This window comes from Triticum aestivum, chromosome 2B, assembly GCF_018294505.1.
Source record: "Triticum aestivum cultivar Chinese Spring chromosome 2B, IWGSC CS RefSeq v2.1, whole genome shotgun sequence".
Classification (NCBI taxonomy): Eukaryota; Viridiplantae; Streptophyta; class Magnoliopsida; order Poales; family Poaceae; genus Triticum; species Triticum aestivum.
In genome coordinates, this window is record NC_057798.1 from 403,027,449 (window position 1) to 403,046,179 (window position 18,731).

The window sequence follows — 18,731 nt, forward strand, 5'->3', positions numbered from 1 at the left end:
GGATGCGCTATACTGGGCTTGGGAGGGGCATGGTCGTTTCTCGGCACGATCGGCTTATACGGCAATGTTCATGGGCCTTGAAGCCTCATCGACAGCGCCCTTCACTTGGCAGTCGCAAGCCCCCCTCAAGTGCCGCCTCTTCGCTTGGCGTACCATCAAGAATTGTTGTTGGACGCCCGGTGGGCTGGCACGCGGAGGGCTCCCACATCAAGCTGCATGCCCACTTTGCGATTAGGAGGAGGAGACCATACATCCACTAATTAATTGTGTCTTTGCAAGGCAAGTATGGCACTAGTTCATGGTGGGTACTGGTCGACAAGGGTTCGATCCCAGGATCGACGAACCCTTGGAGGAGTGGTGCATTAGTCATGATCAGGATCGGGAGCACCGAAGATCCACACGCGCCAAGTGTCTGCTTGGAATGTGGATGATATGGAAACACCGAAATGACATCATCTTAACGGAGCAACGTCGTCCGTGTCGGTCTGCATCAACCAGATAAAAGAGGAAGGCATACTATGGGTGAAGGTTGGCCTAATCAAGGAGGCGGAGGGCTCACCGTGGGTTGTTTGTGAGTAGTTAGTTCGCGTGAATTGGGTGGCGTTGGACAAAGCCCAATTGTAAATATTTATACAACCGCACACTTTGGGAAGTCTTCCCCCTCTTCTCTAATGAATGATATGCATGCTTGTACGTATTTGAGAAAAAAAAAAGCTAGCTAGCTACTCCCTCGTCCCATAATGTAAGATATTTTTTGACACGTCAAAAAATATCTTACATTATGGAACGGAGGAAGTAGCTTGCATGTGTATACTCAGTTCATATGACATGTCCTTTTGTCATTTAGTAAGTACGTTGATGATGGATGATTGTGGAGAGAGATAAGCCAAGAGCCAAAAGAAACACGTAAGTAGATGTACTGCTAGCTAGCTATGCACTCAAATTAAGACAAAATGGGCTCACTCATGACGACCGGTGGTCCTTGCACCCTGTGAACCGTCGAATGTGTTGTGTGCGTGCCCTGTTTTAAACCCTTCTGTTTAGTACACTCATCATCTTTTCCAAGTGCGTATGTTCATGATTACATAAGGATGTCACCACATCATTAGCCCATAATAATTTTTAAAATTAACCTGTACTTAAATTGTACTACTGCTTGTATGAATGAACTTTTTTTTTCATATTTGTACTACTCCCTCCGCCCGGAAATACTTATCATCAAAATGAATGAAAAAGATGTATTTAGACATATTTTAGTTTTATATATATCTCTTTTTATCCATTTTAATGACAAGTATTTTTAAACGGAGAGAGTACATTATTGGCTCGAAACTATTCTACACACGACTGCGCATGCACGATGTTTGGACGACGGCATCCTTGAACGGTGCAGATTTGTTAAACAATACTACTCAACGGGTGCTGTTGTCCATCGTCCACAAATCGTGCACAAGCTATCGTCTGTGTAGCACTGCTTTTATTGGCTTGCTATGCATGGAATAGTACATTTGCATTCTTATATGTACTACGAAACCTTTCTTTTTACATGTTTTATGTATGAACCTGTGAGTACAATACTACTACATGCATGCAGCATGCGTACTCTCGGTCCCGGGTGGAAAAGGACGAGAATGCAATGCGCGCATTGCCTGGTGACATGCGCGCGGGGGCTCCACCCTGAGTTGTACGTGGCACCCTGTAGCTGGCAACTCCATGGGCCCAGGTGGACAAACGGACACGTGTGAGGTCACAACAGGTTACGCCTGCGGGCCCACATCATGCTGGCAGTCACGTGGGCAGCTCGTCTCCATCTTATCTCGCGGCTGTGCCGACGTCATGGCCGCTCAAACTGCCTCGCGCACACGGAGATCCTACACAACAAGTTGCGCTCCGCTCGGCTGTATATATATAGCGGCTGCCCGCCCATGGATTCCATTCCACTCCATTGAGTGGAGTTCTTCCCATCCACAGGGCCTCTCGTAGCCTTGCTCTCGTTTTTTTCTTAACTTTTTTGGGGGAAAAGTTGGTTTTGTGTACACGGCAGACAGTATAGTAGGCTTTGTGTGAGTTGATTAAAAAGCTTCAATCATTCGATTCATCTTAGCTAGCCAGTAGCAAAGATTCTTCGTTTCTTTTCTTCTGTTTTCTTTGCTTGCCATCCATCCATTCATACATAGGGAAGGAGGGAGGGAGGGAGAGGCACTCGCTAGCTAGTTGATTCCAATTTCCTGAGGCTAGCTAGCCAGCCAGTGATATCGATCCATGGGGAAGGGCCGCAGCTGCAGGTACGGATCAGAGCGGCTGCTCTACCCCGTCCAGGCCAGCGGTCACCACGTCGCCGGCGCCGCCGATCACCTCGCCGACCTCGACGAGGAGGACGTCTGGTCGGTGCTCGCCGCGCCTGCGCCCGACTCCAACCGCTCCACCAGCAGCGGCAGGCAACCTGAGCAGGTCCGTCGCGGCCGGTGGACCGCAGGGGGGCTGTCGCTGGCGTTCGAGGCAACGGCGTCCGCGCCGGCAGGGCGCCACCATCATCACGTGGCGAGCTCGGCGCCTGTCAGGGTGCCCGAGTGGCCGGCGGCCAGGTTCCCGCCTGGGTCTGGCGAGCACGGCTACGGCGTGAGCTGCCGTGAGGAGGACGGGGAGTGGATGGCGCCGCACGAGTACCTGCAGGCCCAGGCACGGAGCAGCGGGCGCGGCACGGCTGCGCCGTCGGTGTTCGAGGGCGTGGGGAGGACGCTGAAAGGTCGCGACCTCAGCCGGGTGCGCGACGCCGTCTGGAGCAACACCGGGTTCTTCGGCTAAGCAAAGCAAGCAGTGTACCCCATCATCGTCTCGTGTCAGCCAGCTAGCTACTCATAAGCTCGGAGGGCACTTTCCTGTTGGATCATTCGTTATAAGATGCATGTACTGTTCTTAATCAGTATGAATTAGGATAGGGGGTGTGGGAAAATATGAAGAAGAAAAATTAGGTGATTGATTAATTATTAGTTAATCTCCTGCAGTATGGAGCATGTAGCTGCTGCAGGTAGAGTTTTGGGTCTGTTTCGATTGTATTGGGTTGTGTGCTATCCCTAGCTAGCTAGCTACCTGCCGATATCGTCAGTTTGTCACAAAACTTCTCCGGAAAATAATAATCCAATTTGATTATTATTAGCTCCAAGTGATCGTGTTGGCGTATGCATGGTCCGTTGGATTACACTCTGACTGTTTTCCTTGGGGTTGGGAGTATTTCTCACTGTATACACGCACTAGAGATGGACTAGTGCAGCGGAGTAGCTTACGGGCACGTACGCTCCAAAACAGAAAGAGCACTGCTATACACACGACGGATGGACGCACGACCCACAGACGACAAGTCAGGTAGACCGTAGGATTAGCTGGGGTTTTTAATCTGTGTGGCTCCTGCTTCCGTCGGGCACACATCGTCCAGCAGTCAATCGTGTGCAGAGCACTTTCGAAACAGAAATAAGAGGGCGAATTAACCTGCATCAAGTAGTAATTGGCCGCGCGAACAGGACCGGAGGAGCGCGTGTACGAGTGGCCAGGGATGTCCGTGACCATTGTGAAGTGAAGGACGCGCCCAGCTCTGTGTGGACTGTGCTGCTGTGCACGTACGCGCGCACGCTTAGATTGACAGGCACGAGACAGCACTGACCAGCAGCAGCAGGCGGCCGGCAAGCTGATAGAGTGGTACTGGTGTACGTACGTGAGTGAACAGGAATAGTTACACAGTGAAGGAGAGAGCATCGAGGAATCATCAGCAAGCGCAGTAATTGTTGTCGAGAGCAAGTGGGCGGGCGCTACAATTCACTTGACTTCCCACAGCCATGGGCACAGGCCTTTTTGGGGAAAGTGACTTGCCCTATTTTGCATCCATCCCACCCCTCGGTAGCGCTTGGACGTGCACCCGCCAAACACTCCAGCAACCACACACACACCACACGGGTTGGAAATCCAAAATGAAAAGTTGTAGATACGCAATTTTTTTTTGAAATATTGTAGGTACCAACAAATGGAGAGCTGCCACCTATTACTCCATAGGCCACGTATTTTTGTATTGCACTTCTTTCCTTCATTCCCATCTTCGTATTTCTCGTATCTCTCTTTAACAGCAGGCCCCATAATTATACTTCAGATGTCGTTTCAAAAAAATATATACTTCAGATGCATGCATGACAGTTAGGTGGTAAGAACGACACTCTCTTTCTTTTCCCACACAATAAATCCAGCAAATTCTTACACCTTGGCTAATTTAAAGTATCATATCTTTTACACCATAGATTTGTTTTTGAAACTTTTTTTATATTTGAACTTCTTGTGCCAAAACCTTTAAAATGAGATCAATCTTGGCTATTTTTCAACCATGTTAAAATTTGAACATACATTTCACATTTTGAAATAACATCTATTTTAATTGCACATTTCTAGGATAACCTATTTTACTCTTTTGAAATAAATTGTTTGACATTTCTAAATAATCAGTTTCACACAAATACATTCCAATTTCACTTTCTGTGGTTACTATTTCACAATTCAGAACCTACATTTCACTTTCCACTAGCTTGTTTCACAAAAATAACATCTAATTCAATTGCACATTTCTCAAATAACATATTTCACTCTTTTGAAATGAATTGTTTCACATTTCCAAATAAGCAGTTTCACAAAAATCACTTCTATTCCAATTGCACAATTTTGAACCAATATATTTCACAATTACGAAATAAAATATTACATATTTCAAATAATTAGTTTCACCAGTTAACATTTCAGTTTCACATTTTTCACTTTCAAAAGCGACATTTCACTTCAACGAACTTGTTTCACAAAAATCACTTTTGTTTCAATTGTGCAATTTTGAAATAACATATTTCACTCTTTTGAAATAAATTGTTACGCATTGCATCAGTTTCACAGTTTGACATTTCACTTTCATATGGGTTTTCACTTTCACAACCTACAATTCACTTTCCACTTGCTCGTTTCACAAAAATCACTTTTATTTTAATTGCACACTTTTGAAATAACATATTGCACTCTTTTTAAATAATTGTTTCACATTTTCAAATAATCAATTTCACAAATAACTTCTATTTCAATGGCACAATTTTGAAGTAACATATTTCACAATTTTGATATAAACCGTACACATTTCCAAATAATCAGTTTCACACGTTGATATTCAAGTTTCATATTTTCCACTTTCAAAACCCACATTTCACTTTGCATTGACTTGTTTCACAAAAATCACTTCTATTTCAGTTGCGCAATTGAAATAATATATTTCACTCTTTGAAATAATCTGTTACACACTGAATCAATTTCATAGTTTGAAATTACAATTTCATATTGGTTTTCACGTTCACAAACTATATTTCACTTTCCATTGGCTCGCTTCACAAAAGCCACGTTTATTCCAATTTTACACTTTTGAAATAACATATTTCACTCTTTTAAAATAAGCAGTTGCACATTTCCAAATAATCAGTTTCACAGGTTGACATTTCAGTTTTATATTTAGGTTAAATAGGTTTCTAGTGAAATAGGTTGGTTTGACGTATTTCTATTTAAATAGGTTTGTTTCATATTTTTAAAGTGAAATATGTTTGTTCCACTTATGAAATGTGAATATTTAAAATTTAAATGTGTTTGAAATGTCCAAGGTTGCTCTAGTTCTGAAGACCTTAGCGCCAAGAGTTCAAATGTAAAAATTATTTCAAAAAAAACTTTTGGTTTAAAACATATGAACGATTTAAATTAGCAAAGGTGTAATAAAAGGTTGGGTTTATTGTGTGAGAGAAGAGAGTGTGGATTGTCCACTTTCTCTCATGCATGCCATGTGAAGGACAATAGTGGGGCCCAAAAAGTTGTATTTCATCAGATAGAACTTTTCTAGAGCAGAAAATGTGAATAAATAGTAAGCAACACCACACTTCTTGATGTCTAGATGGACAGTATATATGTTACTGTTAGGTAACATAAACACACAAACGACTTTCCAATTGGAAATCAGGTCCTACCGTCTCGAGCCACGAGACTGCCTTTCGTTCTCTCCCTGGCACTAGGCGGCTAAGGCAAACTTTTCGATCCGGACTTCACTAGTGAGCCCATAGATTCTCCTCCCCTCTACTAGTCACTCTGGCTGCCGGTGGTGAAGGAAATATGCCCTAGAGGCAATAATAAAGTTGTTATTTATATTTCCTTATATCATGATAAATGTTTATTATTCATGCTAGAATTGTATTAACCGGAAACTTGATACGTGTGTAGATACATAGACAAAACAAAATGTCCCTAGTATGCCTCTACTAGACTAGCTCGTTAATCAAAGATGGTTAAGTTTCCTAAACCATAGACATGTGTTGTCATTTGATGAACGGCACCACATCATTAGAAGAATGATGTCATGGGTAAGATCCATCCGTTTCCTTAGCATAATGATCGTTAAGTGTTATTGCTATTGCTTTCTTCATGACTTATACATATTCCTTTGGCTATGAGATTATGCAACTCCCGAATACCGGAGGAATACCTTGTGTGCTATCAAACATCGCAACGTAACTGGGTGATTATAAAGATGCTCTACAAGTGTCTCCGAAGGTGTTTGTTGGGTTGGCATGGATCGAGCTTAGGATTTTTCACTCCGAGTATCGAAGAGGTATCTCTGGGCCCTCTTGGTAATGCACATCATGATAAGCCTTGCAAGCAATGTGACTAATGAGTTAGTTGCTGGATGATGCATTATGGAACGAGTAAAGAGACATGCCGGTAATAGGATTTAACTAGGTGTGAGGATACCAACGATCGAATCTCGGCAAGTAACATACCGATGACAAAGGGAATAACGTACGTTGTCATTGCCGTTTGACTAATAAAGATCTTCGTAAAGGGAATAACGTACGTTGTCATTGCCGGAAACTTGATACATGTGTGGATACATAGACAAAACAAAGTGTCCCTAGTATGCCTCTACTAGACTAGCTCGTTAATCAAAGATGGTTAAGTTTCCTAAACCATAGGCATGTGTTGTCATTTGATGAACGGGATCACATCATTAGAAGAATGATGTGATGCACAAGACCCATCCGTTAGCTTAGCATAATGATCATTAAGTTTTATTGCTATTGCTTTCTTCATGACTTATACATATTCCTTTGACTATGAGATTATGCAACTCCTGAATACCGGAGGAACACCTTGTGTGCTATCTGACGTCACAATGTAATTGGGTGATTATAAAGATGCTCTATAGGTGTCTCCGAAGGTGTTTGTTGGGTTGGCATAGATCGAGATTAGGATTTGTCACTCCGAGTATCGGAGAGGTATCTCTGGGCCCTCTCGGTAATGCACATAATGATAAGCCTTGCAAGCAATGTGACTAATGAGATAGTTGCGGGATGATGCATTACGGAACGAGTAAAGAGACTTGCCGGTAACGAGATTGAACTAGGTATGAGGATACCGACAATCGAATCTCGGGCAAGTAACATACCGATGACAAAGGGAATAACGCATGTTGTCATTGCGGTTTGATCGATAAAGATCTTCGTAGAATATGTAGGAACCAATATGAGCATCTAGGTTCCGTTGTTGGTTATTCAACGGAGATGTGTCTCGGTCACTACATAGTTCTTGAACCCGTAGGGTCCGCACGCTTAACATTCGATGATGATTTGTATTATGAGTTACATGTTTTGGTGACCGAAGACATGACGAGGAGTCTCGAATTGGCCGAGAGGTAAAGATTGATATATTGGACGATGGTATTCGGACACCGGAATGGTTTCGGAATGATTCGGGTATTTTTTGGAGTATCGAGGGGTTACCGGAACCCCCCGGGGAAGTAATGGGCCTACATGGGCCATCAGGGAGAGAGAGAGGGGAGCCCGCAAGGGGTGCCCCCCCAAGGGAGTCCGAATTGGACAAAGGGGAGGGGGCGAGGCCTCCTTTCCTTCTCCCTCTCCCTCTCCTTCTCCTTTCCTTTTCCCCCTTGAAAAAAGGAAAGGGGGGCCGACTAGGACTAGGAGTCCTAGTTGGTTTCCCCCTTATGGTGCGCCCCCTGTGGCCGGCCTCCTCCCGCTCCTCCTTTATATATGGGGGCAGGGGGCGCCCCATGACACATCAATTGTTCTCTTAGTCGTGTGCGGTGCCTTCCTCCACAGTTTACTCCTCCGGTCATATCATCGTAGTGCTTAGGCGAAGCCCTACGCGGATCACATCACCATCACCTTCACAACGCCGTCGTTCTGACGAAACTCTCCCTCGACCCTCTGCCGGATCAAGAGTTCGAGGGACGTCATTGAGCTCAACATGTGCTGAACTTGGAGGTGTCATACATTCGGTACTTGATCGGTTGGATCGTGAAGACGTTCAACTACATCAACCGTGTTAAACTAACGCTTCCGCTTTCGGTCTACGAGGATACGAGGATGCACTCTCCCCCTCTCATTTATATACATATCCTAGATAGATCTTGCGTGAGCGTAGGAATTTTTTTGAAATTGCATGCTACGTTTCCCAACAGTGGCATCCGAGCCAGGTCTATGCGTAGATGGCTTGCACGAGTAGAACACAAAGAGTTGTGGGCGATCATAGTCATACTACTTACCACCAACATCTTATTTTGATTCGGTAGTATTGTTGGATGAAGTGGACCGGACCAACCTTACATGACCACATTCATGAGACCGGTTCCATCGACAGACATGCAACTAGTTTTGCATAAAGTTGGCTGGCGGGTGTCTGTTTCTCCAACTTTAGTTGAATCAAATTTGACTATGGCCGGTCCTTGTTGAAGGTTAAAACAACACACTTGATGAAAAATTATTGTGGTTTTGATGCGTAGGTAAGAACGGTTCTTACTAGAAGCCCGTAGCAGCCACGTAAAACTTGCAACAACAAAGTAGAGGACGTCTAACTTGTTTTTGAGGGCATGTTGTGATGTGATATGGTTAAGACATGATGTCATATACGTTGTTGTATGAGATAATCATGTTTTTTAAAAGTTATCGGCAACTGGCAGGAACCTTATGGTTGTCGCTTTATTGTATGAAATACAGTCGCCATGTAATTGCTTTCCTTTATCACTATGCGTTAGCGATAGTTGTAGAAGCAATAGTTGGCGTGACGACCACGATGCTACGATGGAGATCAAGGTGTCAAGCCGGTGATGATGGAGATCATGATGGTGCTTTGGAGATGGATATCAAAGGCACAAGATGATGATGGCCATATCATGTCACATATTTTTATTGCATGTGATGTTTATCTTTTATGCATCTTATTTTTCTTAGTACGGCGGTAGCATTATAAGATGACCCCTCACTAAAATTTCAAGGTATAAGTGTTCTCCTAAAGTATTCACCGTTGCGTCAGTTCGTCATGCCGAGACACCACGTGATGATCGGGTGTGATAAGCTCTACGTTCACATACAACGGGTGCAAGACAGTTTTGCACGTACGGAATACTCGGGTTAAACTTGACGAGCCTAGCATGTACAGACATGACCTCGGAACACTGAGACCGAAAGGTCGAATGTGAATCATATAGTATATATGATCAACATAGAGATGTTCACCATTGAAAACTACTCCATCTCACATGATGATCGGACATGGTTTAGTTGATTTGGATCATGTGATCATTTAGATAACTCGAGGGACATCTATCTAAGTGAGAGTTCTTAAGTAATATGATTAATTAAACTTAAATTTATCATCAACTTAGTCCTGATAGTGTTTGCATATCTATGTTGTAGATCAATGGCCCGTGCTACCGTTCCCTCGAATTTTAATGCATTCCTAGAGAAAGCTAAGTTGAAAGATGATGGTAGTAACTACACGTACGGGGTCCATAACTTGAGGATTACCGAAAAAGGCTTTCGCTCCGCTTTATAAATAAAGCAAACATAACTTGAGGATTATCCTCATTGTTGCACAAAAGAATTATATCCTTGATGCACCGCTAGGTGAAAGGCCTGCTGCATGAGCAGATGTTGATGTTATGAACGTCGGGCAAGCTCGATATGATGACTACTCGATAGTTCAGTATGCCATACTTTACGGCTTAGAATCGGGACTTCAAAGACGTTTTGAACGTCATGGACCATATGAGATGTTCTAGGAATTGAAGTTAACATTTCAAGCAAATGTCCGAGTTGAGAGATATAAAATCTCCAACAAGTTCTATAGCTGCAAGATGGAGGAAAACAGTTATGTCAGTGAACACACACTCAAAATGTCTGAGTATAATCACTTGACTCAGCTGGGAGTTAATCTTCTAGTTGATTGTGTCATTGACAAAGTTCTCCAATCACTGCCACCAAGCTACAAGAGCTTCGCGATGAACTATAATATGCAAGGGATGGACAAGACAATCACCGAGCTCTTCGCAATGCTAAAAGTTGCGGAGGTAGAAATTAAGAAGGAGCATCAAGTGTTAATGGTTAACAAGACCACTAGTTTCAAGAAAAAAGGCAAAGGAAAGAGGGGGAACTTCAAGAAGTGTGACGCCCAGAAAATTAAGCTACAGTAATCCGATGTTAATGATGCCACGTCACCTTGGTTATTGTTGCTAATCTCGCGTTAGTTCAAAACCGATTCTAATTCAAAATTCAAATCAAGCAAACAATAAAAGTTTTCAAATATTAAAACTAAAATGTTCAATAAATAGTAGATAAATCAGAGGCTATGATAAAATTGTAAACAACATTATTGAAATTTGATAAGTGACTAAAACAACCTCAAACAGTGGCTGAAAACATTCTTTAATAACCTTTTTATTAATACAAAATAAATATGAAATGATATTTACCCCAAACTAGCTTGATTTCGCTGGACAACGTAGGGGAGGAGTCCTTGGCGAGACGCTGGGCGCGGTCTTCTACCTCGCTAAACAGACCCAATGACTCATCTGTTTCTTCCACCTGACTGAATAATTCCATAGCGGGATCATCCTCTTGGCTGAAAACATGCAGCAGCGAGTTGAACCTTTCTTCCTCTAGCATGAACGCATCCATGGTGGATGAGAAAGGATGTCGCTTGGGAATTTTTTGATCGTTTCATGTTTTCTGTTTTCTAGCATAGACAAAGGCTTCGATCTGGAGAAGAAAACGTTATGTACGCTCGCCAACAGGAAATACTAGTAAAAAAAGGATAGCATGGTACGTGAGGATCTTTTTCCTAACTAAGGATAGGAGCATTTAATTTCCAACGAATGCATTCATGGGTTGGCTTGATTTTAGCGTGAGGAGGCTAGCTTCCATGTACGTGATGGTGGAGGGGTAGAAGAGGGATTATATAAGATTACAGGAAATACACCTTACATTGTGGAAAATCTGTAAAAAAAATGCACCTAACATAAAGGAACGGAGGGAGTATTGTGCTGTGATTTGTGGGCCAGCTCTCATATTTTACAAAACTCATTTGGTGCCCAAACAATTAGCCAAAACAAAAAAAAAAGGTAAAATAAGAAAAGGTAAAGAAAACAAAAAAAAGGAAAACCCCCTCGGCCCAACTGGGCCACGGCCTAGCTGGCTGGCCCACCGGCCCATCCCCGCCCTGGCCTATATGGCCTGTCGTGCCCGAACCCTAGCCACGACCCCCACAATCCCCACCCCACTTTCCCCACTCGCTCTCTCCCTTCCCTCCCGATCTGGATCGGGGAAAACGCCGCCCCGGTCCCGTTGCCCCCGAGCCCGACGTCGGGGCCCGAGGTTGTCCCGCCGTCGCCGGGTTGCGATCCCGTCGTCGTTGCCTCCTCGCCCCTCCTCTCCTGAAGACGCGGCCACACCTCGTCGCTCGTCGCCGACCCCGTCGATGGCGCCCATCCCCGAGATCGTCGCCTCGGAGCTGCCACGCCATCGCCGGACCTTGTCGCCGCCTCGTCGTCCTCTTCCTCGTCTCCTCCTCGCCGGACCATCCCGCGCATGCTTCCCGGACCCTACGAACCCATGTGAGGCCCTTCCTCCCTTCTCCTCTGCTCCCGTCGCCATGCACCGCTCCTAGTCGCCTCTGGACACCCGCGCCTCGACACGCCCGGGGCGTGCCTCGCCGAGTCGCCCGCGCCCCTATCCCGCCTCGCCACGCTCGCTCGCACCCGGATCCACTGGCCTCTCCGGCCGCCGACGCCCGCTTGCGGCCGCCGCCACCCCGCACTGTCCCGCTGCCTCCCTGCTCCACCATGGCCGTCGTCCCAACTGCTCCGCCCGTGGCCGTTCCCCACTGCCGCCTCCTGCCCGGCGCACCTCGCCGCAGCTCCCGGCGCCCGGCGCCTCCACTGGCTTGGGCAAGCGCACAAATGGGCTGACGCCCGCATCGCCTAGTCGCCCGATGGCCGCTAGCCCCTTACCCGTTAAGGCTCCCCTAGAGCCACTGACATGCGGGGCCCACGCCCCTGGAACGTTTTAAAAAAAAATTAATTAAAAAATAATAATAAATAAAATATTAATAATTGAATTAGTTAATTAATTAGTTTAATTAACTCTAATTAATTAACCTAATCACTTATTTAAATTAGCTAATCTTGTTAGTTAGCCTTAGTCTATGACAGGTGGATCCCACTGGACCCACAGGCCAGGTTTGACTCTGGTCAGCTGGGTTTGACCGGCTGATGTCATGGTGATGTCATGCTGACATCACCTTTCACTGTTCTGGATAATGCTCGAATTAAATAATTAAATAAATTCTAAAATGCTTAAAAACTTTGAAAATTAATAGAAATTAATCCGAAGCTCGGATGAAAATACTTTCTACATGAAAGTTGCTCAAAACGACGAGACGAATCTGGATACGCAGCCCGTTTGTCCGCCACACATCCCTAACCTATCAAACTCACAACTTTCCCCCTCTAGTTCCTCTGTCCGAAAACGCGAAACACCGGGAATACTTTCCCGGATCTTTCCCCCCTTCGCCGGTATCACCCACTACCGTGATTGGGCACACTTAGCATCACGCTTTGTCATGTCATGCATTGTCATGCATTTGTTTGCATTGTATTTATTGTATCTTCCCCCTCTTCTCTCCGGTAGACTACGAGACTGACGCTGCTGCTGGTACCCCGATCGACTATGGTGTTGACGACCCCTCCTTCTTGCCAGAGCAACCGGGCAAGCCCCCCCCCCCCCTTGATCACCAGATATCGCCTATTCTTTTCTATACTGCTTGCATTAGAGTAGTGTAGCATGTTACTGTTCGGTTACTCCTATTCTGTTGCATAGCCTGTCATTGTTGCTACAGTCATTGATACCTTACCCGCAATCCTAAATGCTTAGTATAGGATGCTAGTTTATCATCATTGGCCCTACATTCTTATCAGTCTGCCTTGCTATACTATGGGGTCGTGATCACTCGGGAGGTGATCACGGGTATATACTATACATATATACATTACAGATGGTGACTAAAGTCGGGTCAGCTCGAGGAGTACCCGCGAGTGATTCACGGATTGGGGGCTGAAAGGACCTTTGTCCCGACGGCCCTCTGTGCGGATCTTTGTGGCGGAGCGACAGGGCAGGTTGAGACCACCTGGGAGACAGGTGGGCCTGGCCCTGGTCGGCGTTCGCGATTGCTTCATAATAACATGCTTAACGAGATCTTGGTATTTGATCTGAGTCTCGACACTGGCCTATACGCACTAACCAACTACGCGGGAACAGTTATGGGCACTCGACGTCGTGGTATCAGCCGAAGCCTTGTTGACGTCAGCGACGGAGCGGCGCATGCCGGATTGGACTGGAACGCATACTCTTGTATAAGGGAGGCTAGGTCTGCTTCCGGCCGCCCTCGCAATGGGCAGGTGTGTAATGGGCGATGGGCCCAGACCCCTGCGCGCATAGGATTTAGACCAGCGTGTTGACCTCTCTGTTGTGCTTAGGTGGGGCTGCGACATGTTGATCTTCCGAGGCCGGGCATGACCTAGGAAAGTGTGTCCGGCCAAATGGGATCGAGCATCTTGGGTTATGTGGTGCACCCCTGCAGGGAAGTTAATCTATTCGAATAGCCGTGATCTTCGGTAACAGGACGACTTGGAGTTGTACCTTGACCTTATGACAACTAGAACCGGATACTTAATAAAACACACACTTCCAAGTGCCAGATACAACCCGGTGATCGCTCTCTAACAGGGCGACGAGGAGGGGATCGCCTGGTAGGATTATGCTATGCAATGCTACTTGGAGGACTTCAGTCTACTCTCTTCTACATGTTGCAAGACGGAGGCTGCCAGAAGCGTAGTCTTCGACAGGATTAGTTATCCCCCTCTTATTCTGGCATTCTGCAGTTCAGTCCACCGATATGGCCCTTTACACATATACCCATGCATATGTAGTGTAGCTCCTTGCTTGCGAGTACTTTGGATGAGTACTCACGGTTGCTTTTCTCCCTCTTTTCCCCTTTCCCTTCTACCTGGTTGTCGCAACCAGATGCTGGAGCCCTGGAGCCAGATGCCACTGTCGACGATGACTACTACACTGGATGTGCCTACTACTACGTGCAGGCTGCTGACGACGACCATGAGTAGTTTAGGAGGATCCCAGGCAGGAGGCCTGCGCCTCTTTCGATCTGTATCCCAGTTTGTGCTAGCCTTTTTAAGGCAAACTTGTTTAACTTATGTCTGTACTCAGATATTGTTGCTTCCACTGACTCGTCTATGATCGAGCACTTGTATTCAAGCCCTCGAGCCCCCTGGCTTGTAATATGTTGCTTGTATGACTTATTTATGTTTTTAGAGTTGTGTTGTGATATCTTCCAGTGAGTCCCTGATCTTGATCTTACACGTTTGCATGCATGTTTAGTGTACGATTGAATCGGGGGCGTCACAAGTTGGTATCAAAGCCGACTGCCTGTAGGAATCCCCCTTCCCAACTCCTTGGCCGAAGTCGAGTCTAGACGTTGCAAAAACTTTTACTAACATGGCTGTGTGTCTTACCGGCACACGTCGCCATTGGGTGGTACTAGGATCTTTTACTCCTCGATCTTTACTCTGGGACTCTAATCTCTCCCCTATTCGGGTTAAATGATTTTGCTAAAAAGGCTAACTTTAGGTTCTCGAAAGACTTTCTCCCGGAGAGCCCCTCACTCCAGATGATCGCTTGCTGCACCAGAAGATTCCGAAGATACTCTCCGAGGTTTTCCCAAGACCCTTGTGCCCACCGACTTTACAATCCCCTACCACCGATATACCCTTATGGATAACTACCTACAATTGTCGTTCATACCTTCATCCTAAGTTGCTCTTGTTATTACAAGATGCCCTAAATTGCTCTCCGTTGTTCCGAAAATCCTTTGAGCTTACTGCCTTGCAGTTCTTTACCACATGAATATCCCTATTGAAAATTCCTCGCACTTATTGAGTATCTGTTCATCCCCAGTTGTTCGTATGCTTCATAAGATACTTTGAAATACTATCCGACCTTTTGAGCATCCTCTTCAATCTATTGCTCTGCAAATACTTGTATGCTTACGTTATGGATGCTCCCATATCACTAGCAATATTCACTAGTATCTTTGACACCGTCATTTTGATCCTATTGATTCAACATGTGTGCGAATGCACACAATCATCTATCAACCCTTCTAAATTATCTTTCGTGCTCAGACGTCATTTTGAACATGAGCTGGTTCTCGACCAAACTATTTGTCGTCAATTGTGCCTCTGGTCTATCCAACTTATCCATCCTTGACCAGAGCGTCTGCTTCTGATCCTTTGTTTTGGAAATCATAATTCCTTTGTTATCTAAGCATCAAATTATTCCGATGTTCTATAGCATGATGCCCGTGCATTCTTTCTGGAGTACCGATACTCACATCAGCTCCGTTGTGGATCAACCGATCCATTGTTGGATTTCATCCGACATCGTCCTTCATATTCAATAACCTTGTGAGCCTTTCCACGGGTATACAATGCCTTTGGTAAATTGTATCCTTTGCTTTGTCAACCATGCTCTACTTTCGAGCTGGTGATAATTACTCCTGATGTTTGTGGTATATGTTCCTAAGATGCCTTTATGGGTTGAACCTATGCCTTCCCTAATCGTATGCACCCGAGAGTTTTCACAAGTCATACTCTTCTGGTGTTTTGCCAGGTAATATTTCAACACTACAACTTCATCGAAAGCGAGAGGTGAGTGAAAGGTTATGCATTGAAGAAGTGGGAGTCAACCTTAAACTGGTGTTCATGCCCATGGACACGATGTAGATCCTATCATGGAAACTTCTTGTAATAATAACTATTTCCTTGATATAGGTTCATCTAGTATCCATGTTTGGTCCTTTTCACCCATGGTTCCGACCATGATTGTTCTCCTTTGATTCCATTTCTCAGACAAGATGAAGTACTTGTCTCCTGCAGATCATTTCACGTGTCCACCGTCTACTCTGCTCTACCGTCGAGTATTACACTCTGGTATCTCGAGAATATCAACGAACTACATAACTTCTTGTGAGTTCTTCATCAACTATTATTTCTCGATGATTCCAATTTTCTCCGGATTTTGAGTTGTTTTTCACTCGAAACCCCGATAACTAAATCGAGTCCGTTCTACGGTTCAACTACTCTTTGTAATCCTTATTACTTGCGAGTTGTACTCGCTGATGTCATTCCCAACCGATTGACTACATCATCATCATCATCATGTTAATGCCTAAACTGTGCTACCTGGTCCTTATTACCAGAGCACAACTTTCGATGATGAGCTAAGCTTACGTCGATCTTCCTTGTCTTACCGTTTCACCTCAAGCAACAAGCTTGATTCCGAGTTTGTGTCGTATCCGTGGTTTCAATAACTTTTTGCTCCATCCTTCCTTTTGCTTGATGTCGTCGATGACTGATTACATCTTCATGAAATCTCGCGACAAATGTGTTGTGAACATCATCAACATCCGGAGCTCTTCCAAAATATCTATTGAATTCTTGATGAGAAATACCATCCTTTCCCTCGATGATTTTTATTATCATCGACCACTTTATTGCCCTCCGTTCAACACAAACTTGTTCGTGTTTCGTGTTATACCTTGAGATCCATGCTATCCAGCAATTGTTCTTCCTTATCTTGGGATATTACCATCTTTATGTCAATAACGTCACGAGAATTTCACCACCTCTGATGCATTCTTGGTACAAGTGATACTTCTCACCATCACCATTATTCCTTGTTCCTCGTGTTGTTTCTAACCGGAATACCGACAATTGCACTTTGATGTGTAAAATTCAAAACTTCTAGCAACCCTATTGCTTGTAAGTTAATGGCCGACGATTCCTTCTTAGACTATTATTTATTGAATCACCATTCTAGCATTGATCATGCTACCTAAGCCCATATCTCGCATGCACCTTTCAACCATTGTTAAATTGTGTATGTTTTCCTCGAGCATACATCAATATATCATTTTGATCTGACAAATGTTATCTCCTTGTTCACATAATTGTGGAAACCCATCCGTTTGGAATTCTCGATGAATTGTCGCTGAGCCCATCAGCCACCTCATCATCCTCTACTTGGTTTAATGATGAACTATTGCTTCAGGAACCTGCTCCCATAGTTCATTTCCCGAGAATCTTGCAATGACATTTCATCAATTTGTGTTGCACCTTTTCTTCTCGGACATCCTGAGTCTGAGGTATCATGACACCAATCGGATCTGAATCTCGGTCAGATATGATGGCTGGGACAACTTTCCAGGAGTTATGATGTTGGTCCTTTAATGACCTGGTAATATGATGTCATGTCTAGCACCCCCCCCCCCCCGGCTGGAGGACCTGTCATTATAATTTATTTTGCAAAGATAATCATTCTTCCTAGAGGGAATTGTAAGACTTATTTTATAAGTTGCTCCTGATGGATCATTTGTGTATCCAAAGACCGACCCTTGATTGAAACACCATATCATTGCTACCTCGAAGCATGACTATCATACCCCGCTCATCAACAAGAACATTGGAGGCGCAATGCTAAATGTTACTTGCTCAATTATCCAAACACCATTGCATTGGTAATGTCATGAAATTTCTCTCCTCTTTCCTAAAGAGTTTTCTACATTATATCCTGCCAAGGATATCATGCTCTGCTTGTCCTTGGGAAGGGTATACCCCTGATATATGTGTTTAAACACATTTTCCTTGCCATTGTTCTAATTACTCTGATAATCATATTTTCCTTTCCATTGTTTGGTTTAACCTTTCTTGTGATCTATATGATCTAAGCGGAAATATTCTCCTGATTATGAACACACCTCGGTGTACAATTCTGTCAGCAAGATGTTGTTACTATTGTTGATGACATTCCGGTAACGACCGATGGGTGATAACTTTGCCTATTGGTCCGTCTCGTCCTAACGAGCAGAAAAATGGTTCTCTTCGTCCCCCGCCCTTGGTAACGCTGTTGTTGCCGACATAATCGACAGGCTACCCTCTGACCTGCCTTGCTATCATGTCCATGCAAGATGTCACCGCTCCTCCTACTTTTAACCCACATGGTGGGCCCATAACCCGCAGTTCCACAGGATCGAAACCTGACTCTCCGATACACCCATGTTCCCAAGGTTGTTCCTCGCGTGTGGCCTCATATGTAATTCACGAGCCACCTTCCGAGAGATCATCAATTTTGGCATCAGACACAATAATTATTCCCGTTGCTTTGAACCGCGTTCACGCCCTGTAACAGGTATCGAACGATTGTCTATCCGCTTGAAACTTCTTATTGTACCGTCTTACTTTGCTCTCGAGGTGTTTC

At 44.7% G+C, this 18,731-nt stretch overlaps 1 protein-coding gene across 1 annotated transcript; it reads left to right on the forward strand.

The window, feature by feature from the left end:
- The first annotated feature begins 1,926 nt into the window (after nt 1–1,926).
- LOC123045160 (uncharacterized) lies at nt 1,927–3,150 on the forward strand. The gene has a single exon (XM_044468103.1). It carries the CDS (start codon nt 2,263–2,265, stop codon nt 2,803–2,805), a length of 543 nt encoding a protein of 180 aa, XP_044324038.1. The 5' UTR covers nt 1,927–2,262; the 3' UTR covers nt 2,806–3,150.
- The last annotated feature ends 15,581 nt before the right edge of the window (nt 3,151–18,731 follow it).

Excerpts from the sequence above, each read along its gene's own strand:
- LOC123045160 (XM_044468103.1), top strand. The coding sequence starts at position 2,263 with ATGGGGAAGGGCCGCAGCTGCAGGTACGGATCAGAGCGGCTGCTCTAC.